Source organism: Nicotiana tabacum, chromosome 23, assembly GCF_000715075.1.
Source record: "Nicotiana tabacum cultivar K326 chromosome 23, ASM71507v2, whole genome shotgun sequence".
NCBI lineage: Eukaryota > Viridiplantae > Streptophyta > Magnoliopsida > Solanales > Solanaceae > Nicotiana > Nicotiana tabacum.
This window is the reverse complement of record NC_134102.1, coordinates 112,374,496-112,398,911: the sequence shown is the minus strand read 5'-3', so window position 1 is coordinate 112,398,911 and position 24,416 is coordinate 112,374,496. Positions and strand designations below refer to the sequence as shown.

The following is a 24,416-nucleotide window of genomic DNA, read 5'->3' as shown; positions in this document are numbered from 1 at the left end:
TATTATTATCTCTAAGGTGGGTCAAGAGTAAATTGAAAAAAGTTGGGTCGGTTAGTAATGGTCGAATCGGCATGATCGTGGCAAAGATCAGCTCCTTCGGTATATGAAGTTATACATGTAGTTTGTGGTTGTACGTGCAGGCTTGACAACCACTACTAGAAAAACATCAATTTGTGATCAAAATTTGCGACTGAAAATGAAGTAGTCGCTAATGGGACTACTTTTGCGACTACAGTAATCGGAAAAAGATTGAATTTTTATTTTTTTTAAAATAAGAAATTCGACTATTATTCCGACAAAAGCATTAAAAAAATAACGCGCCAAGTTCCCGCCTTCACGTTTGCGACCGATTCGATCGGACAATAAAAAGTTAAAAATATCAGTTGACCAACTAAGCGACCGCTTCGGTCGCAAAATTAAAATTAAAATAATTAAAGAATATTTAATTTGGTTTGCGAATACGGTAGTGAGAAATATAAATATAATATTTCAGGCCAAAACTCTATTTCCCCAATTTCCTTTATTTCTCTCTCTCTCTCGCTCTCGATATTTCCACCTGTGAGGCCGTTGTTCTTCAATCTCTCGTTCGCTTCTCCTCTGTGACTGTAAATCACTCGTCACTCCTCAGCTCTCTCTCTTTCTTCTCACTAACCACTCCTCTTGTGCGACTGTAAGTTTGTCTTTCCTTTTTCTGCTTATTTTTTCCATCTTCAATTATAAGGCACAATCTTAAATGGGTAACTTTAATTTCATTAGAATGCACAATCTTTATGTATTTTTAATATATGTTTATGTTGGAATCTGTGGTTCTTCTCTGTATTTTCTCTTCTTCTTCTTTTTTCTTTTTGTTTTTTGCCCGGTAGTTATTTTATTAATAATAGAAAAGAAAAGTGCAACATATAGGAAAAGTACATATAAGGGGGACAATAGCACCAGTAGTGTTGCCTGTATGCCTTCGCTATATAGTCACTCCTTTGCGCCTCACATTGTCATATGATGGCAGCCTCATGTAGAGGATTATCGATCTGCCGGCAAAGTCCCACGAGGGCATATATTCTCATAGCCATTTGGATGTCTTTCCAAAGGCATAGGACATGAGCAACCACATACTGGGCCTAACCTTACCTTACTAATCCCGTTGAGGAATAAATATCCTCGCCTACTAACAAGCATGTAAAAAGAAAGAGCTAGAGAGCAATAAATATTCTATGATCATCACAGAGTTTATAACATACTCCGTGATGATATTACAAATGACTATACTAATAAAATGGTAAAATAAGATATAGTAGGAATTTGATTCTTGTCCCTTGTTGCCCAAACTTGCAACTTCTTCAATTTGTAGTTCTTGATCATCTTCATCAAACCTCTTCAGAATGTCTTCAAACTTCATGACTTTTTTATTGAACGTTTGGACCTTGTAGATGTAGTTGGGGATGCCTGTTTTTGTTTGGCAACTCTCATTGGGAGTCGCCTAACGTTTACTTCCTCATTCACAGAAATAGTTGGAGTGGTTGTAACCAAATGCTGTTGTCCAGCTTGTGTAGTCGTTACTGCAATACATGGTTGTAAATGCTGCTGCTGCTGTCCAGCATTTGGAGTTGATATTACTGCTTGTTGCGTGCTTGCAATTTGCTTCTGCTGTTGAGCAACTGCTGGTGTTGTTGCATATTGACCAGACACAAAAGTATCAGCTGGAATGTTTGCAAAAATCAGCTGTTGCCCAGTCCTTTTTGTTGCTCCATTTTTCATCCAGATAGTACCTGCTTTGCTTGTTCCAATATGTTCCTGCCCAGAATTTGGTGGGTTACTGCATTGTGAATGCATGTAGTACCAGGAGACTTTCTAGGAATGAAATCTGGAGCATCCAAATTAAGCTTGCTCTTTAGTTTTCCAGTCGAAGTACTTTCAGTTTTTTGCGTCAGATGGGCGTCCTTGATAATTTTTACCACGCGAGGGCTGGAAAACTGCAGCATTGTACTGTTTTTTGAAGTTGCCTCATGTTGAAGTACCTGGTCTTGCACGCCTGGAGATCTCCTATTTTTAGGTGTTCGGTGCGCGACTGCTTGCTGCTGATTCTGTCGAACATCTGCAGCACTTGAAATCTGCTGCTGCTTCATTACTTTTGGAGTTGTATTCTGCCTTGGAGAGTTGTTATCACCACACTCCAAGCCAAAGTTTTCTTCCCATTCTTCAAACTCTTCTGCTTGGTCAGCCCATGTTTTACGACCTACCATGACAGCACTAGTAGCGCCTTGTTGCTCCTTAGAACAACTTCCTTCATTTGTGGATGTTTGAGAGAAAGAAGTCATACCTGCATTTTCTTGTTGATTGTTACATGTTGACAGTAGTTGCTGTCCAGAATAAACTGATCGCTCACCATAAGACTCCATCGATTGCGAAGGGATCTCATGAACGGAGGTATTCAAAGTAACCAATGGGGCGTTAACATTTTGAATGGTATGCAGCCACATAGCTACGTTTGATTCCTTTATCAATTTATCCAAATCTGGATTGCAGATATGTACTGTTGATCCAGATGTTAATGTAGCTGCCACTGCATTTGGATCCTCAACAAGAACAATGTCTGTTGAGGCACTAGTTGGAGCTGCAGTAGTTTTTGATAGCTGGTTCTGTTTTGCAATGCCTGGTGCATTTGATAGACTGTTTTTTGAAGCTGCCTTACATTCAAACTGTTGTTTTGCACTGTCGATGATTTGATCTCTCTTATTACGCTGCCCCCTGTTTCCAGCATCATTGTGGTTTAGGGACATTGTGGTTGCAGTAAACACTTGGAATGCCCCATTTATTTGCGCATCAGCAGGAACATTGTCCTTCGAAACAATTAAACATGTGTTCTTGGAAAGCTGTTGTTCTTTGCTTCTGCAGATTTTGATTGCCTATTTTCTGAGTTTGCATCACAGTTAACATGCTGCACACCCGTCCCAACATCATCCACCACAGTTTCATTCATTAAAATACCAAAAGAGTTAGCAACACTAACTGCCTTTGATGCCACAACCTGAACTGGAGAATTATTTTTGTTTGGTGATGGAATCGTTCGATTAATCACTGACCATTCTCCACCTTTTATTTTTTGCACCGCATGAACAGCCAGTTTATCGTCAGTATTTTTAGATGTACCTTCACCACTAGTAGGAACTGCTCGTGTTTTATCATCATGGACAATATTTGCAGATTCAATGCGCCGCATCGAATTTCCAGTTTGATCATGCCACACATCTGTCTTTTTCAAGATATTCTCACTTGTAACTGCTTGAGAGAATATGTGTCGCCTACCAGTGGTGCTTTGCCCAGCTCCTGTAGGAACCTTAGCTCCTTGAAACACTGATTCAACAGCATCAGTAGCAGCTCGATCAGCTGTTGTATTCAATGAACCAGCAATATCAGCAGTACGTTACAAAATCTCAAAAGTAGGTTGCTCAACTCCAACTAAAAGTTGAGGATGTTTAGCCTCTGTATTTGATGCTTTAGAAAATGTAGGATCTGCACACTCCAAAGCCATACCACCTACCTGATATTGCCCCTCATCGGCCATAACAGTAGCTCTAAGGCCTGCTGTTTTATCAACTGATTCACCAGCTGCAGCAGAAGGTAGATCGTGCACCTGCTGAAGATGCCCAGGTTCAATAGTTGAACTTTGATCACCCACAACTTTGTAGATCCTAGCCAAAGCTATGCTAGTAGGGATATCACTTGGAAACTTTGTTTGATCCTTGTTAACAGTTGAAGCATTACCTACGTTTGTCACATGATTCTGCCCAGACTCCTTTAGTTCAAACCTAGGATCCTTAACCTTCTGCCCAGAAACAAGAGTTGTAGCGTTAAGTGTCCTAGTAACATCTGTTGTATTTCTCATCTCAGTAGCATCAGATTGTTGATGACCACCAAGTGATATCTCCCCAGTATTCTTAGCATTATCTAAACCTTTACCTTCAGGAACCTGCTGCAGTTTTTTAGCATCCAATAATTGCCTTAGATCTCCTTGAAATCGATCAGCACCTCCTGCCTCTAACTCCAAATCTGCTTCTGTGTCTTTTTGAGCTTCCTCATCGTGAGTTATTTTCTAATAAAAATTGGGTAATTCTAATTTATTGATAAAGGCATAATCTTTATGTGGTTTTTAATATGTGTTTCTGTTGGAATCCTTTTTTTTTTTTTTTTTGTGATAGTGTTTTTATTCTGATATTGTTTCTGGATTCCATCAATATGCAGTATCAGCAATCTTGCTGTGAAATCTTGAGAATGAGAGTGGAGGCAATTGAAAATTTCAGAAAGAAGTGGACTAATAAAAAAAAAAATATGTACACAGCTTGTTTCTTGCTACAAATCTTTGACCTAGCAACAGAAGTTCTATTTTATTTTTAGGAAACTGTTTATTTTCTTTTGTTAGTTTTACCCATTTTTTTAACTGTCCAGCTGTGATAATGAAATGAATTGTTTGTATACTTACTCCCAAGTAAGATTCTGCAAGCTCGTTGTTTGCTTTAGACTTATGACTTGCTCATCGGGAACTCAGTTCCTTTTAACTTCTTGGTTACTGTGATCTTATGCTAGTACTTCTTACTTTTGAGTGTTATTTCCTCTTCTTGGAATACTAGAGATTGAAGCCTAAGACACTATAAAGTCAGGAGCTGAAGCATAGACACATGAGAATGAAATTGTATTCATTTTAATTTTGTTAATTTGCCAATGTATATAGTCATCCACATTTCTCTTTTGCCTCTTAGGCATGTAGATGTTTTAGCTAGATTCCACTACTTTTTATTATTTCTCTAGGTACATGCAACCTCTCATTAATTAGTCTCATTTTATAATCTTTTAGATTCTTCTTCTTCTAGGGATCCCCTTCATATCATAACTTGTGCTTCTAATTCAATGAATCCATATTTACAATATCTTCATTCTCTCTTGTCAGAGTATCTTGAGAACAATAGTGGACTAACATAAGCTTGTTGTCTTAGCAGAGTGATAATTCCTTAATTAAGTTTAGGCAGTAATACAAGTTTATAGGAAACCTCAACACATGAATGAATGCTTTAAGGTTGTGTTTAAAAAGGAATAGAAACAAATATATATATATATATATATATATATATATATATATATATATATATATATATATATATATTCTACAAACAGCATTTTGGATGGGTTGACAAATTTCTTGAAGTCTTGAATATTCTAGGATGGCCACAAAATATAATTTTGTTGTTGAAAGAACCAATTTTTTTTATAAGTTAACTGTTTGGCATAATACTAAGTAATATATACTGTTTTAAATATCTTGGATTTATTTTGTGTAGATGGAGCTTGCAAATCGTAGATGGATGTATAATCGCACTTATCCTAATCGTAGTGGGTTGAGAGAGGAATTTATAGAAGGGGTTGCTGAATTTACGACTAAAGCGAAAACGCTTCATGAATTTCTTAGTGAAGGAGTGATTAGATGCCCTTGTGTGAAATGCAAGTGCGGAAAGTTATTGCAACCAGATGTTGTTAAAATTTATCTTTATAAAAAATGGTTTATGAAAAATTATTACGTGTGGATTATTCATGGAAAGGATGTTGCTAGTGTTGGTAATGTCGATTTTCAAACTTTTTTTGGTAGTGAGGGTAGTCCAAATGATGAAAATTCTCGATTCGATAAAATGATTAGGGATGCTTTTGTGATGCACCCGGGGCTTAGTATGAACCAAATGATAATGCTATCCCTCCGTTCGATAATTTACTGTGATAGTTAGGTGAAGCTTCTGAATCACACTTAATATTTCATCTATAATTCCTGTATGTTTCTTCTTGCAATAGACTGTAATTAGCACCTCCTCTTCTAAACTTCTTACGTCTATTTCTGGTAAATTACTCGTGTTAATGGAAGATTGATATTCATAATTTCTTGCCTTCTTCACTGCAAGAGCAAGAACAACATTAATCAACTTTTTTCCTTCTTTATACTTATCCTTTTTGCCACTGATAAAATAGAAAGGACCAAAGCAATCAAACTTGAAAACAGAGTTGTCATCTTCCATTTTCTTGATCGGATTTTCTATGTTGCACTTATCATAGTCATCTTTATTTACCTCCAACACTGAATCTGATCCGTTCTTATACTTGAACACTGTCACATGTACAAATAAGAAAGAATAATAATTATATCTAAGATCAAATAATATAGTAACATATTTTGGTGCTAAGAAATAAATTAACATGATAGGAGTACAAAAGGAGATTTTGTCTATGATATAATAACTCTACAAATATAACTGAAGGAATTAAGGAAGGAAGGAGGTTCCCTGATGTTGTAGGAATGTAGTGTACAAAAGGGGGACAAATGAAATGGACAGGAAGAAGAAGAAGAGAGATATTGAGGAAATGTTGTTTGTTGTTCTTTCGATAATTAAGAATCAGAAATGTGATCTACTTCTTACTTTTTCTCACACAGAAATTCAGTGTGCAGGCAAGTATCCAACTAAAGTTTGATTTGGATCTGGATAATCTCGTGGAGAAGACTTTGGCTTTTGTGCTAAAGTCTCGTAAAAAGTTAACATAATTTATTTATTAGTGCTATAACATTTAAATTTCAGGAAGTTTGTCAAAACAGTTTTGAGGAATGGCGTCAAAGTCAACTGGATTCCGAGGATGGTCGCTCAACCCCAAGTATCACTCAATGATGTAGCTTCAATATGGACGTAGGTGGTTGGTGGCGCAAATAAAGGTAGAACCTACAGTCTTGGATCATAACATTTCGTAGGTCGTCCTACGACATTGTTTTCTAGCGATACGAGTTATTAGAAATATCAAGAAGAGGTGGAAGCATTACGAAAAGAAGTTGATAAATTGAAGGAGGGACGGAAAGAAGATCGTGCAAATTTTGACAAATTGCAGAGTCTAGTGGAGAACTTATGAGCAGACCTCCGTATGTTCCTCCAAATGTCGAGGATAATGAGTTTTAGTTAGTTGTGATGTTTGAGACATTATTGTTTGTTGTGGTAATTGGATGTTTAGACTTGGTAAATGTTTAGACTTGACTATGATTGTAATGTTTAGACTTGATTGAATGGTGCTTGAATGTTTTAACTTGTGTTTGGATGTTTTAGTTAGTTTATATTTTCTTTAAATGTTTGCATTTTATGGGTTTGATTGGTAGGAATGGTAGATTGATTGGTTGGAATGGTGGAATGATTGGTTAGTGTCAAGACCCAATCCCATCTTAGGTCGTGATGGCGCCCAACACCATTGTTAGGTAATCCAACACTGATCAAACTAATGGTTTCCCGTTTAAATAAAAAACTAAGTGGATAACATTTCCTCATTTGTTAAAGAGATTTAGAAATTTGCCAATGTGACATAATTAAATGGAAGCAAAAGAGTACAAATAGTAATCATGTAAACAAAACCAAAATCATAGGTCTACAAGTGTGTGTGCCAAGACCTGGTGTCACAAGTACGTGGGCAATCTAGTAGAATATACAAAAGAACACTAGCTTACTATCTGAAATGAAATAGACAGAAATAAAATAAAACATAAGGGAAATTCCGGCTGCTGCAGAACAGCTCGGAAGACAGCTCACCGTGAAGTCTCGAGATGGGGATCAAATATGCGCACCAGACTGGTAACCGGATGCACCTGCCTCAGATCTTGTACAATTAAGTACATAAGTGTAGCGTGAGTACATAAATAATATGTACCCAGTAAGTATCTAGCCTAACCTCGAAGAAGTAGCGATGAGGGGTCGACTCTGACACTTACTAGGGCCAATAACATGATAATATGAAATTCTAATTAAGCATGATATACAACAATAAGACTCAGAACAAGAAATAACTGAGCAAGTCTTCAGAAATATTTAAGAGCTTGAATCACTTCCTTCCTTTAAAACATATGATCACACACGAATACCACCGAGGACGTTCGGCCCGATCCAACATAAATGTAAATTGTGCACTGCCGAGGGTTGAACGGTGCGAACCATAGATGTATATATTACCCCGCTTGTGAATCATACATGCGACGCGGTCAAATATAAATTTATCCATAAATCATAACTCTTCTTTGATTCTTTTCAAAATAAAGACAATTCGACTTGGAGCTTTTAAATCCTTAAAAAATCCTCAACTCAGTTCCATTTGATACAGTTAACAATTATGATTAAATAACGGTGTCCACAAGCATGGTGTAAACATAAAACTACCCGGACAAAAACAGGAATAATAGCTACGTATGGACTCACGTCACTTCGTGCGTACGTATCCCCCACAAATAACCACATATATTAATTAAGTTCACCTATGGGGTAAGTTCCCTCTTACAAGGTTAGAAAAGAGACTTACCTCATCTCAAAGCTTACTTCACAATTCAAGAATGCACTCAAACCTCCAAATTTGATGCCAAACGACTTGGAACTAGCCAAACATAATATAAATCGATCAATCTATTTCTCAAAAGTTCATATCTCCACTATTCAAGTAATTACCCAACAAAAATTACAAGATTCCTAAAATTTACCCCCGGGCCCACATGCCCGGATTCCTGAAATTTTTGAAGAAAGTTGTTACCCATAACCTTAGGAACATAATATATGATTTTCACTAAGTTTAATAATCATTTTCGTGATAAAATCTCATTTTTATTAAACCCTAGGTTTTTCATCTCAACCCATGATTTCTACCAATTTTCATGTGGAAATCTACCCATAATATATGTACTAAACTCATATTTGGAAGAAATTACTTACCTCACAAAGCTAGGTCAAAATCCCCTCCTAAGAAGCTCTCAAATCGCCCAAGAGTGAAAAAAAATATGATTAAAATGGTCCTAACCCGTAATAAATGAGGCTCACTGCCTCCAGCGATTTCCGTACTTGCGGTCATAGGGCCGCACCTGCGCCCTCGCTTATGCGGACAAGGGTCCGCTTCTGCGGAATTCACTAGGCCGACTGGGACCGCTTCTACGGATGGGTACCTGCTTATGCAGAGGATGGGCCGCATCTGTGGAACCTGGGCTACCCTCCTTTGGCCGCTTCTGCGAGGCTTGGCCTGCACCTACGAGCTTGCATCTGCGGCTGACCAAGCGCAGGTGCGGTTTTGACAAATCTGGTGCATCAACTGCTGCTCCAAATTCTCATCTTGGTCTGAGCCTCGTCCGATTGACACTCGGGGCCCCGCCCGAACATACCAACAAGTTTGGATCATAAAACAGACTCGCTTGAACTCTCGAAATGCCCGAAACAACATTAAAACTAAGAATCGCACCCCAAAACCAATTGAATCAAACTTAAGAACTTAAAGTTCCTTAACTCACTACCAATGTGCCTAAACGTACTTAAACTACTCGGAATGACACCAAATTTTATGTTCAAGTCTTAAATGACATTACGGAACTATTCTCTATCTCGAAATTCCGTTTGAACCTCGATATAACCAAAACCCACTCCAAACCAAATTTAAAGAACTTTTAAAACTCACAAGAACCAACTTTCACTATTAGGCGCCGAAACGCTCCTGGGTCATCCAAAACCCGATCCGAACATACGCCGAAGTCCAAAATCATCATACAAACCTATTGAAACCGTCAAATCTGATTCCGAGATCGTTTACTCAAAATGTTGACCGAAGTCAAACTTGGCCTTTTAACCCAACCTTAAGGAACCAAGTGTTTCGATTTTAACCCGAACCCTTCCAAATCCCAAACTAACCATTCCCGCAAGTCATAAAACAGTAAAATCATGTACGAGAAGTCTTATTTAGGGGAATGAGGTTCTAGAAAGTAAAACGACTGGTCGGGTCGTTATATTTAGTTGCTGCATTTTTGAATTGGCAGGTAATGTGGCTTTAAAACAACTAAAATTTGGTAAATATTTTCCAGATTTCCGACCATGGTAGTCGCAAAATGACCGGTCAGGAACATTTGCGACCACGGTTTTACCACTACTGTGGAAGGAGCATTGTGTATTGACTTGCGGGTTCTTGAATTGCATTACAGATTCGTCCAGTTAGTGGTATTGAGGTGCAGACTTTGCTACGTGGTGCGGAGGGTCGTGGGAGTGTATCCCACGGTGGAATTTATATAAAATTGGCATGTTAGTCACATGATTGTTAAGGATTGAAACACAATACGGAGATTTTTGGTACTATCGCTAATGTGAGAGTTTATGCTTGGAAGGCGCTCCATTCCTTTGGTTGTGAATTGTGGAAGTTTGGTCCGAAGTGAATGGTTGATTGTGGGTGTCATGAATAGGGTCATTATGGATCCTTGGAAGGTTATTGGCCCAGTATGGTATTATCAGAATCAGTTTGAGGTTTGTTGGTGGGTCCAATATGAATATGTGCTCTACGTCAGGTCGGATGTGTTCATTCGGTATAGCATTTCTTACCGAGGAGTCTTCGGGCGTTGAATGTTATTCTCATCATCATCTATTCCATGTAATACTTTATTGTGCCATGTGGGTTGTGAGACAGCTTGATTATTCGCGCATGTGTTGTGATCCCATGTAGCTTTGTAGTGTTATATAAGCAAGATGGCTCTCGAGATGCAGGTCATTTATTGCACCTTAGTCGTGCTTGAGTTTTTGTAGCGTATGGCGCTATCTGTATCCCCATGGTTGTATTATGCACATGGCATTCTTGTGATCGATATTCGGGCATTTCGTAAGTATAAGCATTTCAGCTTGATAGGTGTTTCCTTATTGATTGTTATGAGTGGATCGGGTGGCACGCCGCCACGTGTATATTGTTAGGATCGGGTGGCACGCCTCCACGGGCATGTTATGTGAATCGGATTGCACACCGCAATAGTGTCTTATCGGATCGGGTTGCACGCCGCAACAATGAGAGTTTGAGCGTAGCTCCTTACACATATTTTGTGTGCCTTGTTTTCACCCCTAAGGTAGGTTCACAACATCTATTTGGCTGATTCATTCATTACGTATGATGGGTAGTCCTTCTCCAGAGTTCGTTTTCCTTATGTATCGTATTTGAGTTGTAGCTTGTCGGCGCATTAATAGCGTCATATGAGATCTGAGTCAGTGTTTGAAGTGGCTTATTGCCTGAGCAGTTTGTACTGGGTGAGACGAGATTATTGGACCTGAAATTAGTGCAATCAGATTTATATAAGGTACATTAAAGAGAAATTATCATTATTCGATTCAAAATGAGGTAATGGTTCTTGTCAGGTGGAGTGATTCCATGGATTATTGATTCGGTAGGTGGTTATGAGTTTCTACACGTCCTTTCGCTGTGGCAGTTGTGCGATATTTTGAACAGGATTTACATGCGTCATGATATATATTGCGGGCATCAGATTCGTGAAATTCCAGCTATTATAGTTGGAGGATTTTATTATGGGCCACCGACTTATGTGGTGCATGGTGCGACTTCAGCATAGATGCATGATCATGTTTTGGTACAGTGTGTGGTGATTGGTACGGTGTTCGTGTGTTAGGATCTGGACTTGTAAAGAAATTCGAAACTTGGTTCGAAGCTTGTTAGCTAAGGTTATAGGGAGGATTTACAGTCTGGCTCGAGCTAGTGTGTTCAACTGGAATGTGGTGGCACGGGTAGGTGCGCGAGTTGTTAAACAGTGAATTTGGAAAACTCCGAAAAAGCTTTTAGTAAATTCGAGGACAAACGTATGTTTAAGTGGGGAAGAATATAACGACCCGACTAGTCATTTGAACTCTAGCGTGTCGTTCAACGGTTTGAGGCCTTGAGTAGCTTCACATCAGGTATTATGACATGTATGTGTGGTCGGAATTGAATTTCGGAAGTCGGGATTGATTTGAAAAGAAAATTCTAATTTCGAAAGCTTAAGTAGGAAGAATTGACTAAGGTGTGACTTTTGAGTCAACAACCTTGGAATTGGGATTTGAAGGTTCCAATAGGCTCATATGATGATTTCGGACTTGGGTGTATGTTCTAGTTGGATATCGGACCATCCGGGAGCATTTCGACACTTATTATGGAAGGTTGGTATTTTAAAAGTTTAAGAAATTCTTAAGTTTGACTTGAAGTGGATTTTAATGTTATCGATGTCCATTTGGGATTCCGAGCCTTGGAATAGGTTAGTATTGTGATTTATGACTTGCGCGCAAAGTTTGGCGTCATTCCAGAATGTTTTGATAAGAATCGGACGCGTTCGTCGAAGTTTGAAGGTTGGAAAGTTGAAAGAAAGGTTTTGGTCGTCGATTTGTAATTCTGATGTTGTTTGACATGGTTTAAGGCTTCGACTAAATTCGTACTGTACCTTGGAATGTATTGGTATGTTTGGACGGGGTCTCGGGTTCTTGGGTGCGAGTCGGATTGAAAACAGATCGAGTTTGGACTTGGGAGGAAGGCTGAAGCATCTGGCATCTGGTGTAACCGCACCTGCGAGGTTTTGGCCGCAGGTGCGCCGCAGAAGCGTCATTGTGGTCGTAGAAGCGACATTTGGACTAAGCTGGGATGTCCGCAGATGCGAGTGTATTTCTGCATCTGCTAGCCCGCAGATGCGAAGGGTGCTCCACAGAAGCGGAAAACGAGATGGGCAGTTGGGGTCGCAGAAGCGGAAGATCTCCGCACGTGCGGGGGAGCAAGAGCGCGTGGTGGACCGGAGAAGCGAAAAATAATCCGTATAAGCGGATTTCGCCTGGCTTGGAAGGAACCACACCTATGATGAATATTCTGCATGTGCGGAGCCACAGGTGCGGCTGGTGTTCCGCAGGTACGGAAGGTCGGCTGGGCAGATTGTTTTAAAATTAGGGTTTTGCTCATTTCCCTCTTTTTCTCACATGGTTTGGGAGATTGTTGGGAGCTTTAAGAAGAGATTTTTATCATCTATGCCAAGGTAAGGAATTTTCACATATTGTGAGTTAAATACATGATTTATATGTGGCTTTAAGCATGAGAAATTGTAAAAATTGTGGGGGTTTTGGTAGAAAACCTAGAATTTGGTATTTTTGGATTTTGACCTCGATTTTGGACAAGGAATTAGGAATAAATCATATATTTGAGTTCATGGTGTCATGAGTAAGGTTTATCTTCGAATATTTTCGGAATCCGGGCACGTGGGCCAGAGGGCTAGATTTATCGACTTTTCGAGCAAAGTTGGAAATTATTTAAATTGATTAATTATGGGTAATAGAATATATTTTGATTGGTTTGCACATTATTTGACTATTTTTGGATCGACGGGCTTTGGTTTGTGGTGTTAGAGAGGCTTTGGAGTCGGTTATGTAACTTTAGAGCGAGGTAAGTCTCATGTCTAACCTTATGAGGGGGAAACTACCCCTAGGTGATATTTATTGTTATGTGCAACTAGTTGTGGGTGCTACGTACGCACGAGGTGACGAGAGTCCGTACATAGCTAAAGCATGTTTATGTCCGGGTAAACTTAGGACCTTATCATGTAATATTTGAATAATTTGGACTCATTTTACTAGCTTCATTAATTGAAGTTATAATTGAAATTGATTTAGAAATAAATATATGTATACTAGGCCGAGCCTTAACACTTTGAGTTGAGGGCGAGTTATTTGAGAAAACAGTAAAGATTATATTCATTTTTGTGCTTATGTACTATATTGTAAGCACGTGTCTCGTAATTCGGTAACTCCCTTCCTTTTCTTGTGGAGCGGGCCGAACGTCTCGGCAGTATAATAGATGCATCTATGGTTTGTGCCGCTCGACCTTCGACAGTGTACACATTATTCTGGATCGGACCGAACGACCTCGGCAGAATCGTGCGTTATATCGCTAATAGACCGAATATTTACGAGCTAATCTTTCCACGGATGCCCGGCATTTTAAGGTATTTTTATATTTATTGGATAATGACACTTGATATTTTTCGGAGTTGTTAAGGTAGAATACAAGGTTTAGAAATTCATGCTTTAAAAGAGTAATTCGAAGGTTATGTAACTTAATGATTTACCCCATCATTGTCGTATGCTTCATATCTGCTCATGTTTTACTATATTGTTTTAGTGGACCTTTAGTAAGTGTCGATGTCGACCTCTTATCACTACTTCTCCGAGGTTAGGCTAGATACTTATTTGGTACGCGTTGATTTACGTACTCGTGCTGCACTTCTGCACTAAATGTGCAGGATCTAACAAGTTCATTGATGATCACCTTGGCGTGTAGGCGCACCTGTTGAGGATACTTTATGTGAGCTGCATTCCAGGATATGCATCACAGTCCACCGAGTCTCCATTGTACTATTTATTTTATTCTGTCTTACTACACTCAGGACATATGTTGTATTATTATTATATTCCTTAGGAAATGCTCATGTACTTGTGACACCAGATTTTTGGGGTTCTTACGAGTTGTTCGTTGATGTAGTTGTGTAAATATTATCACTTACTTTGAAAATCTATTTCATACGATTTAATTAAGGATTTTTTTTGATTTCATACGTGCGTTGGCTTGCCTGACGGCGGTGTTAAGCGCCATCATGACCTTTCGCGAATTTTGGGTCGTGATTGCCCTCATCTACAATTTTATTACAAACACACAACAAGTTGACAACTACAGATAAAAGACAAAATAACTACAATTATAAAACAACATATCTACAATTATCATTATATATTTAGTTTGATGAAATAAATAATCTGATGTTATTGGCCATAACTTACTCTCATCTTCTGCGATAATGTCTTGTTATTTCTCCAACTCTTTGTTGTATTTTTCCCCAAGGTATGTGAACGTACCATTTGCATTCAATAATTTTTCATTAGTCCAACGTTCAAGAAGAGTCCTCGTGTACTCTAATAGTTCAACTACGTGCAGCTCTCTTGCATCTTTGGTTATCAGATTCAAGGACTCTGTTATGTTTGATGTCATCGCCCATGTTCTGTTCATCGTAGCATGTACCCGATACCATCTATGATAGCCAATATCGTATAGGTATGCTTTAACACGTGTGTCGATCTCTTCAATCTTTGACATTCTTTCATTAAATTCATCAAGCGTGTATGATCGTGATGTGGCAAAGTACAATTCACTTAACTTTAGATGACCTTTCTTGAACTTTGACCTTACATTTATCCAAATATGTCACATGCAAGCATAATGTGGCATGCCGATATAAACAATAGATGTTGCCTTCAAGATACTCTCATTTCGATCCGAAACAACACACATATTTGGGTTTTCACCATATGCGTGTTTGAATTGCTCAAAAAATCACTTCCATGATGCGTCATTTTTTGGATTAACAACAGCGTTTGGCAGTGGTAATATGCTACCTATCACATAGGTAGCAAAAAGAAATTCAATTTTAGTAATAAAACTTGAAAATATAAAAAATACAGTCTCAGAAATAACTTTATTACAATATATTTACAATTAATCTACATTACGTGCTGCATCTATTATGCTAGTTGTTAGCATGATTCCCCTATATGTCGACTTTAAGAAGATGCCATCGACTACTATAACTAGCCTACAATGCTCCCAACCCTTGATGGACATACTAAGAGCAACAAATGCATACAAGAAACAATCATCTTCAGTCTTCTGCAATTTTACTATCAACCCCGGATAAGTCTTCTCCAGAATATACAAATAACTCGGCAAGCGACTGCAGGAATCAGCAGGATGACCTCTCAAAAATTTCAAAGCCTTTTCCTTTGCTCTCCAAGCTTGCATGTATGTTAAGTTCACACCATGTTCCAACAACATGTCAGTTTGTATGTCTTTTGGTGTGTATACTATCTTAAGATCCACATATTTTGGCATCATAATGCTGCCAACTACCATGGCAGTAGCTTTGCGTTATATATATGTGTTGTCTATCAAAGAGCATGTGTGCAAGCTGTTGAATTTTCGAACCTTGAACAATGCTGATTCATTTATGCTGGTGGACTTGAAGTGCCACGTACAATTGTCCCTAATACATACGAGGCAATAACTATAGAATAAAAATAATTAAAAAATGTTATGCAAATTGTAGCTACAGAATATGAGGCTGTTTATGCACAACAAATTGTTTTAAACAATTTATATACATAAAAACTATAACTTATACACAATATGAATTTGACAAATAAAATGTTCCTACCTTTTTGCACTAGACCTTTTCACCCTAAATTGAAACTTATTCATGACAGAATAATGCTTCATTGCACTGATAATTGTTTGCTTGTCTTGGTAAACTTGGCCTACTTCAATTACATTTGGTGTATGTTCTGTTATGATGATACTTTTATATTCCACAATTGTCGGAGATGTTGGCATATCAATCAACTTCACTATTCCTGGTACTTCTCCAATTATGTTACAATTGCTTGACAATTGTACCACATTAGTATTACGATAACCAGAGTTACATGCATTCAATTAAAAGTATAGTAATTCAGACCTCAGTATATTCAGGTGTTCAGTATTTGACATAATACTTGTATATACTTTGTTTTGTGATCACATTTTTATTTTTTCAAATCTTAAGTACTATGTAACAGTTACACTTCAATTGTATTTATAGACATAATAGTTGAACTACATTTGTTATGTAGTATAGTTGTAGATAATTTGTAGTAAAATTGTAGAACACTTGAAATTGAAAACATCAACACTGAAAAAACATAGCAAACATGCAATTGTGCTCCCATTCGATATATGCATTCCAAATCGAAATCACGTACTGTTATACACAGTGGATACATTCCTAAGTTTTTTCCCCTTTTTAGTCTTCATATACACTCAAACTCCCATATCGTTCCAAATTTCCATTGGTGGACACCGCTCGTTGATAGTGTATTTGATTTCGATGATTTTTGCAGAGGTATCGATCATTAGATGCTCTACAATTGCGTAATTCAATTGACTATAATTTGAATCTTCATTGACTACAATTTCGTCAACATCAAAATCTTTGTATCTCCCAACGCTATCCCACTGACCATTGAGCTGAAGCATAATCGCCAATGTTGACATTATGTCGCGAAATTCAATTCAATTGTAGCTAATTGTTTGCAATTATTTTTTCAGAAGATTTTTTTTGAGTTTGTTGACTTGTTTATGGAAAACCAGAGGAAATCTGTGTAATAAAAGGATTCTACAAATATGTTGCCTTGATTATGGTGTGATGATAACCAGAGAAAATCTGCATAAATGAAGGATTCTACCGATATGTTTGCCTTGATTATGGTGCGATAATTGTGTCTAAAATTTCTAACTGAAATATAAGTTATCCCAAAATTGCGCGTTCAAATAAGGAAGTCTACCGCATAAAGTAGTCTAGTTTAAATAAATATATATTTTTGTAGCTAAAATGTGTTTAGGACGGGTAAATTTCAAAACTGAGATATTTTGATAATAAGGTTTCAAATAATATATATGAACAAAAAAATCTCATCCTTCAAATTTGGGAAGATACTTGGCCCTATCCACTCATAATTTGGGTTGTCAGCCCAACCAACCAAGACTAAGCTCCTCGTTGGTCACGCCCACACTATGTTCTCATTACCTCGCCATCGCGACATTCTCTTCTCTCCTACTTCCCCCAAATCTCTTACCCGCATTGCTCTCCTCGTCATTCCGTCTTATAATAGACAACAACAACAACAAAATAATCGCCCCATTAAACAACGTAGTCTTTTCGTCGAACACCTCAAGAGCAATCCCTTTACTTCACATCTACTCGCCCGTTCCCTTGCCTCATCCTCCTCTGTAATGGGATCCCTTTCAGCCCTCAACGAACCTCTGCCGTACCCAATTGCACGCCGTGATGAAACTGTTGTAGATAACTATCATGGAGTTAACGTTCCTGATCCTTATCGATGGTATAGTTTTGGAAAAATTAATTAGAATTAGCTCAATGAACATGCTCTAACTACTTTAGCTCTCTATTTTACGACAATTTCGTGCGAAAAGATACAATTTTCAAAGCTGAAACAGTAATTTTTGAACCTTTTGATTAGGCTTGAGGATCCTGATTCAGAAGAGACCAAGGAGTTTGTGGAAAAGCAAGTGAATCTAACGGACTCAGTTCTCAAGACTTGTGAGACAAGAGAAAAGCTACGGCAAAAAATCACGAAATTGTACGATTTTCCAAAATATGAAGTCCCTTTTAGGGCGGGCGATAAGTACTTTTACTTCCACAATACAGGACTTCAACCCCAAAAAGTCCTTTACGTGCAGGTATGCAATGATTCAAAATTTTATTCCCTCTTTTAATTTTGGAAAGCCCCTTTTGGTCGTTTCCATTGAATATAGGGAATACATTATAGATGATTCATTTAGCCAACCCCAACTGATATGGAATTGGGCGTATATTGATTGACTGATTGACTGTGTCTTACTGCTTGGTGATTCTAGGATAGTTTGGACGGAGAACCAGAGGTTTTGCTTGATCCAAACACACTTAGTGAGGATGGGACAGTTGCATTGAGTATTTGTTCCATTAGTGAGGATGCTAAGTATTTGGCATATGGTATTAGTTCGAGCGGTAGTGATTGGAATACTATCAAAGTTATGCAGGTTGATGATAAGAGCGTCAAGCCTGATGTAGTTTCGTGGGTAAGTTTTTGGAAAGATGATTAATTTCGATTATGGTGGACATATTTCTTTGCATGGAGTTCTTTATTAGTCATTGCGGATGTAACTGTTTTCCTCACAGGTTAAGTTCTCTGATGCTAGCTGGACCCATGATAGCAAAGGGTTTTTCTATAGCCGTTATCCAGCGCCAAAGTGAGTACTGAAAGTTATATTCTCGTTACAAATCTGTTTCATATACTAGTGTGATTTGAGAATCGTGAAGTTTTTGTACGTCACCTATATCATCTGATCTATTTCTGGAAAAAAAAGAAAAACCTATATCATCCGATCTGATGTAAAGTAATCTGTTGGCTAATTTTGCAATAAGTAAAAAAGGTTTGGTGTAATACATATTGTGCTACTATCTACTGGTATGCCGTCATTGTAAAGGTACAAATATCCGAACAGAACCTTAAATATGTTTCATAGTAAAGGTTAAATATGTCATAGTAAATGTATACTTCCATTATCTTGTGTGACTCTAAATTTTGGAGTGTGTCTTGCTTCTTAGAGATGGAGAAAGTTTGGATGCTGGGACAGAGACACATACCAATTTAAACCATGAAGTGTATTATCATCGCTTGGGTACTGATCAGTCTGATGATATCTTGTGCTGGAAAGATGCTGAAAATCCTAAGTGTACACGATCAGCTTCGGTGACAGAAGATGGAAAGGTTTACTATAGAATCTCCCTAATCTGTTGCATAATTAGTGTGGTCTGAGGATTATGGAATCCCTGAATTATAAAGTAATATCAAAATTTTGTTTTCTTCCAAAAACCCTGGTAAAATAGATGTGGGTCTGGGAAAGATAAAGATATATCCAAAATTACAAATTAATTTGGTTTTACCTTACAACAACAACAACAACAACAAACCCAGTGAATTCCCACAAGTAGGGTCTTGGGAGTGTAAGATGTATGTAGCCTTACCTCTACCCTGGAAGGGAATTTGGTTTTACCTTGTCTTATAAAAAAAAAAAAAAGGAAGTTAATCTTGTTTATGATCTAAATTTACAAAAATATTGTTTGCTGACTAAGTTTATATTTCCTAACTCCCCTTGCAGTATGTTCTCCTATATACTTATGAAAACTGTGATCCAGTCAACAAGGTTTATTACTGCGATTTATCTGCACTTCCTGATGGGATTGAAGGTTATAAAGGGAGAAATGAGCTGCTACCCTTTATCAAGCTTGTTGATAACTTTGACGCCTCTTATGACAATGTTGCAAATGATGGCACTCGTTTCACTTTCCGGACGAATAAGGATGCTCCCAAGTATAAATTAGTCAGAGTAGATCTGAAGGAACCTGATTCTTGGTCCGATATCATCCAAGAGGATGAAAAGGATGTGCTTGAATCAGCTGTTGCTGTCAATGAAAATCAACTTGTTGTGAGTTATCTGAGTGATGTGAAAAATGTTTTGCAGTTGAGAGATTTGAAAGCAGGAGCACTGCTTCATCATTTACCCATTGATATTGGCACAGTGTCTGGAATTTCTGCTCGCCGCAAAGACAGCACTATTTTTATTGGATTTACAAACTTCCTAATCCCTGGAATTATATACGAGTGTGATCTCAAAGCAGAGGTTCCAAATCTGAAAGTATTTCGAGAAACTGTTGTCCCCGGCTTTGATCATACTGATTTTCAAGTTAATCAGGTGAATGGAGCCTTTTGTCACAATTATGCTTGTTTAATTTTTTTTTCTTTTTCTGATAAGTAATTATACTTACGTAGTTTAATTTTATAATGTTTTTTGCCATCAGATGTCCCAGAAGGAACTATATTTTATAATGCTTGAACTTGTATTTTTTTAACCTTTTCCCCCATTACTGTATTGTCCTGGTGTAGTGGACGCCTCTGATTAGGCTTTATAAATGAAAAATCTTTCCATGTTTTATTCCATTGAATCATTGAGTCAACCATTTTGCCAAATTAGTTTAACCTGAAATATCTAAACTAGACTAGGAGATTTACATTTCCATGCATAGTCATTCGGCTCCTGTAGAATAGGAAAATTGCAGGATTATTAGTTCTGACATATGATCTTTTCCTTTTCTTTTAAAATTAATTTATTCTGCAACATACTTTCCTGCATCTCTTTGCCACAAATACCTGAACTTTTTACAAATCTGTGAAGGGGCAATACTTGTCATAGAATCTGGTTGAATATGTCTAGCCATTTAAGACGAGGAGTTCTGCTGGGCATAGCAGTTGACTGATGAATTCCACTACTTTTGGTTTTCAACTACATACTCTGGCAGTGCACTGAGCAATTGCAAATTAGTGAAAGCAAAGCTTTTTACAGATTGCTTCTATTTTCTTTTTGCTTCCCACTTAATGAACATCAGAGTAAAATCCATATAAGCGGACAAAGTAAACAGGAATTTTTAACTTTTTTCATCTGGAAAAACAATGTCTTGTCTTTTTCTTCAACTACTTTCTGATGTCTGTTTTTTCTTTTGTGGCTGATGTCTACTTTTGCAGGTTTTTGTGCCCAGTAAAGATGGTGTCAAGATCCCTATGTTCATAGTGGCTGGAAAGGATATTTCCTTGGATGGATCACACCCTTGTTTATTATATGGATATGGAGGATTCAATATTAGCATTACTCCGTACTTCTCTGTCGGCCGTGTTGTAATTGCGAAGCATTTAGGTGTTGTGTTCTGCATTGCAAATATTCGTGGTGGCGGGGAATATGGAGAAGATTGGCATAAAGCTGGCTCTCTTTCCAAAAAGCAAAATTGCTTTGACGACTTCATTTCTGCTGGTGAGTATCTTGTGGCAGCTGGTTACACTCAGCCAGAAAAGTTGTGTATCGAAGGTGGAAGCAATGGTGGGCTTCTTGTTGGAGCCTGCATCAATCAGGTATTTTGAACTGTTTCTTCAATATGGCTATCTTACTTTGCTGCATTCTAGTGTTGATGAATCAGTGGTTGACCGTGGAAGCTTCATAATTGCAGAGACCTGATCTCTTTGGCTGTGCTCTTGCACATGTTGGTGTTATGGATATGCTTAGATTTCACAAGTTTACCATAGGTAGTGTACCATAGACTGAGTTCTTATCTTCGGTGTTACATATTGGTTTTGTTTGCTCTTTGCAAGTTATATTCTTTTCCTCACTAGGTCATGCCTGGACCTCTGATTATGGCTGTTCAGACAAGGAGGAAGAGTTTCAGTGGCTAATCAAGTGAGTTTTCGAACTCTCATTGAAACATCCCTCGGCATACTCTTAATATGCTTTTCAATTTATGCATGTAAGGAAAAGTGAAAAGAAATATGACAGCGGTTCCGAGCTTGTGAAAAACTGTCTGCATGGTGATAGATTGCTTTTTGGAGGAAGCTCTGTTTAGGCAATATTTCGCCTACTAGAGAATGAGATGAAGACAATCTGAGCAACTGTGCCAGTCTACGTTGTCAACTATACATTCGATACTTTTCCTTCTGCTTCCTCCCTCCCCTTCTCTTTTTCGCCGTCTCCATTTCTGCCTCTAACGACACTCAATGTTAGGTGGATTGAGACATTTGACCTAGCATTTTCTTATCCTTTTTCTAACAACAACAACATACCCAGTATTATCCCACATCGTGGGGTCTGGGGAGGGTAGTGTGTACGCAGACCTTATCCCTACCTTGTGAAGGTAGAGAGGCTGTTTCCTTATCCTTTTTCTAGCAGTGACATTAAATTTACTTAGCCTGTCATTCGCACTCAAATGTTTTCAGGTACTCACCACTGCATAATGTCAGAAGGCCATGGGAACAATCTCCCGAGCAAGAATCTCAATATCCGTCCACTATGCTATTGACAGCAGATCATGATGATCGAGTGGTGCCACTGCACTCGTTGAAATTATTGGCGGTAGGTTACTAACTAAATAGAATCCTGCTTCTTCTTCTGCCTCTTCACGGACAACTCTGAGCCTTTTTATTGCCATTTGCTCATTTCATCTGATCCAGATATAATTTTTCCCCTGATTTTGATTGGCATGCATACAGCATATTAGTTTTCAATTTACCTTTTGGGAATAGTTTTTCAGATTATAACATTTTTAAATTGTAAATGTTGGGACTGAGATATGTATGTCTTAACAAATGGAAACGAATGAGAAACAACATAGATTCTCTTTTGTTGCTTTCACCCAGGTATCAACATGTTTTGGTTAATATATGGTGACTAAACTACAAATATACAGCCACTTTTTGTTTGGACTATTCCACTTTGAAAATTTTCAATGTTGTACCGTCTGAAAGTTATGTAAAATATGACTACTATATCTGTTACATGATCATAATGTAATAAAAAAGTTGTTCTCGTTGGACACATTCTCTTTAGGCTTCTAAAGTCTAGCCTGAACTTACAGCATCAGAGGTTGAGGCTTGGGCTACTGGTCGAATTTATTCTCTTTTTGGAAAAGGTTATTCACATAGGCGAGTTCCCTTCATTAACTTCCTGTTGAGGGACTGTTGCCAAAATTCTCTAGAGACATGTTGCCAAAGATCTTAGAGAATGGGTTCTATCACAATTCCTGCAGCTAAAATCTCAGTGCTGCTATGATCTGTCCCCATTTATAGCCTAAATGAGGACTTTGTTTATCTGTTTACTTTCTCAAAACTAAACTTGTCTCTGTGTATGAAAACATACAGTAATGAACCTGTGTGATCCATAGTTATGCAGTGATTTCATATGCTTGTGCTTTGAAGGTTTGTTACTGCTAATTTGTATGTGATTTATATCTTGTTTTCTTGTTCTAAATTGAACCATTTTGCTGATTGTTATGTCTTCCTTAGACCATGCAATATGTCCTATGCACAAGCCTGGAGAAGAGTCCCCAGACCAATCCCATCATTGGTAGGATCGATCGCAAGGCTGGTCATGGAGCTGGGCGACCAACGCAAAAAGTGGTAAGTTTCTCACTAGTTATCGTTCTGGGCTGCTTCAATTGACAGTCACACTATTGAATATAATACCTGTATTGCAGATTGATGAAGCTGCAGACAAATATGCCTTCATGGCTAAGGTCTTGGGTGCATCTTGGATGGAGTAGATGAAGTTGATGCCGAGCATTACTAAATCATAAACTAAGAAGATGGTGAAGGGTGAATTTACATGTGGTCATAATTTGTGCTGCAATTTCCAGATCAAGTATCTGTTTCCAATTCAGAGTTCTCAGAAATGAATCAGGCTTACATCATTGATTATCTTTTTCGGATTCCTATGGCATGAAGGTGCAGAAGAAGTTTTAACAAGATGAACTTTTTTTCAGTTTCGGCTACATTCTTGGCCACTTCTTGAAGCCCATCAATACCCCTCATACGAGATTGTGATATATTGCATCTTAATTCATGGCCCTTCTTCAACCCCCAACCATTCTATAGTTTTGCTCCTCATGCATTGGTTCCCATGTGTATGAAAATGGTCAGTACAATGACGGTTTCTGTTGATGGATATCATGCATTTTAGCTATTCTGAGAAAACTGATGTAAAAGTTGTGATATTTATTTTAATTTCAATTGCAGAAAATATTCTTATCAAATGGAACTTGATTGCTTTTGACAATTAATTGCCCTTTCTCTTGGTAATTAAATATTTTCATTTACCGAAGAGCTTTATGGAGCAGTAAAAAAGAAGACAGGGAAACGAAACTGAAGATTGAGCAGTACAGCCTCAACCTTCTTTCCCCACTTCCCTACATCTACGACATTAGTATAACTATTCAGTAGTTACATCATAACTACTACAACTGAAATTGAGTTCTGCATCTCCATCTTCTTTGCTAGTCGCTATTACTCCAATACTTTTGCCTTGCTTTGGACAGTTATAAGATTCCTCTCCTGCCATATATATTACACAGTTCTAGCAAGAGCTATTCTATATTA

At 37.9% G+C, this 24,416-nt stretch overlaps 1 protein-coding gene and 1 long non-coding RNA gene across 2 annotated transcripts; both read left to right on the top strand.

The window, feature by feature from the left end:
• The first annotated feature begins 519 nt into the window (after nucleotides 1-519).
• Nucleotides 520-4,517, top strand: LOC107791590 (uncharacterized). Its single transcript, XR_001649295.2, has 2 exons — nucleotides 520-670; nucleotides 4,237-4,517. It is a non-coding gene; the product is annotated as an uncharacterized LOC107791590 (long non-coding RNA).
• Nucleotides 4,518-17,370: 12,853 nt separating this feature from the next.
• LOC107791589 (uncharacterized) lies at nucleotides 17,371-24,073 on the top strand. Its single transcript, XM_016613674.2, has 12 exons — nucleotides 17,371-17,786; nucleotides 17,925-18,144; nucleotides 18,322-18,522; nucleotides 18,623-18,693; nucleotides 19,052-19,214; nucleotides 19,606-20,199; nucleotides 21,027-21,407; nucleotides 21,503-21,578; nucleotides 21,666-21,729; nucleotides 22,263-22,398; nucleotides 23,328-23,441; nucleotides 23,519-24,073. Exons 1-12 carry the CDS (start codon nucleotides 17,458-17,460, stop codon nucleotides 23,582-23,584), a joined length of 2,415 nt encoding a protein of 804 aa, XP_016469160.2. The 5' UTR covers nucleotides 17,371-17,457; the 3' UTR covers nucleotides 23,585-24,073.
• The last annotated feature ends 343 nt before the right edge of the window (nucleotides 24,074-24,416 follow it).

Excerpts from the sequence above, each read along its gene's own strand:
- LOC107791589 (XM_016613674.2), top strand. The coding sequence starts at position 17,458 with ATGTTCTCATTACCTCGCCATCGCGACATTCTCTTCTCTCCTACTTCC. Across the intron at positions 20,200-21,026 it reads CTGATTTTCAAGTTAATCAG|GTTTTTGTGCCCAGTAAAGA; the intron begins GTGAATGGAGCC and ends CTACTTTTGCAG. Across the intron at positions 23,442-23,518 it reads GGCGACCAACGCAAAAAGTG|ATTGATGAAGCTGCAGACAA; the intron begins GTAAGTTTCTCA and ends CCTGTATTGCAG.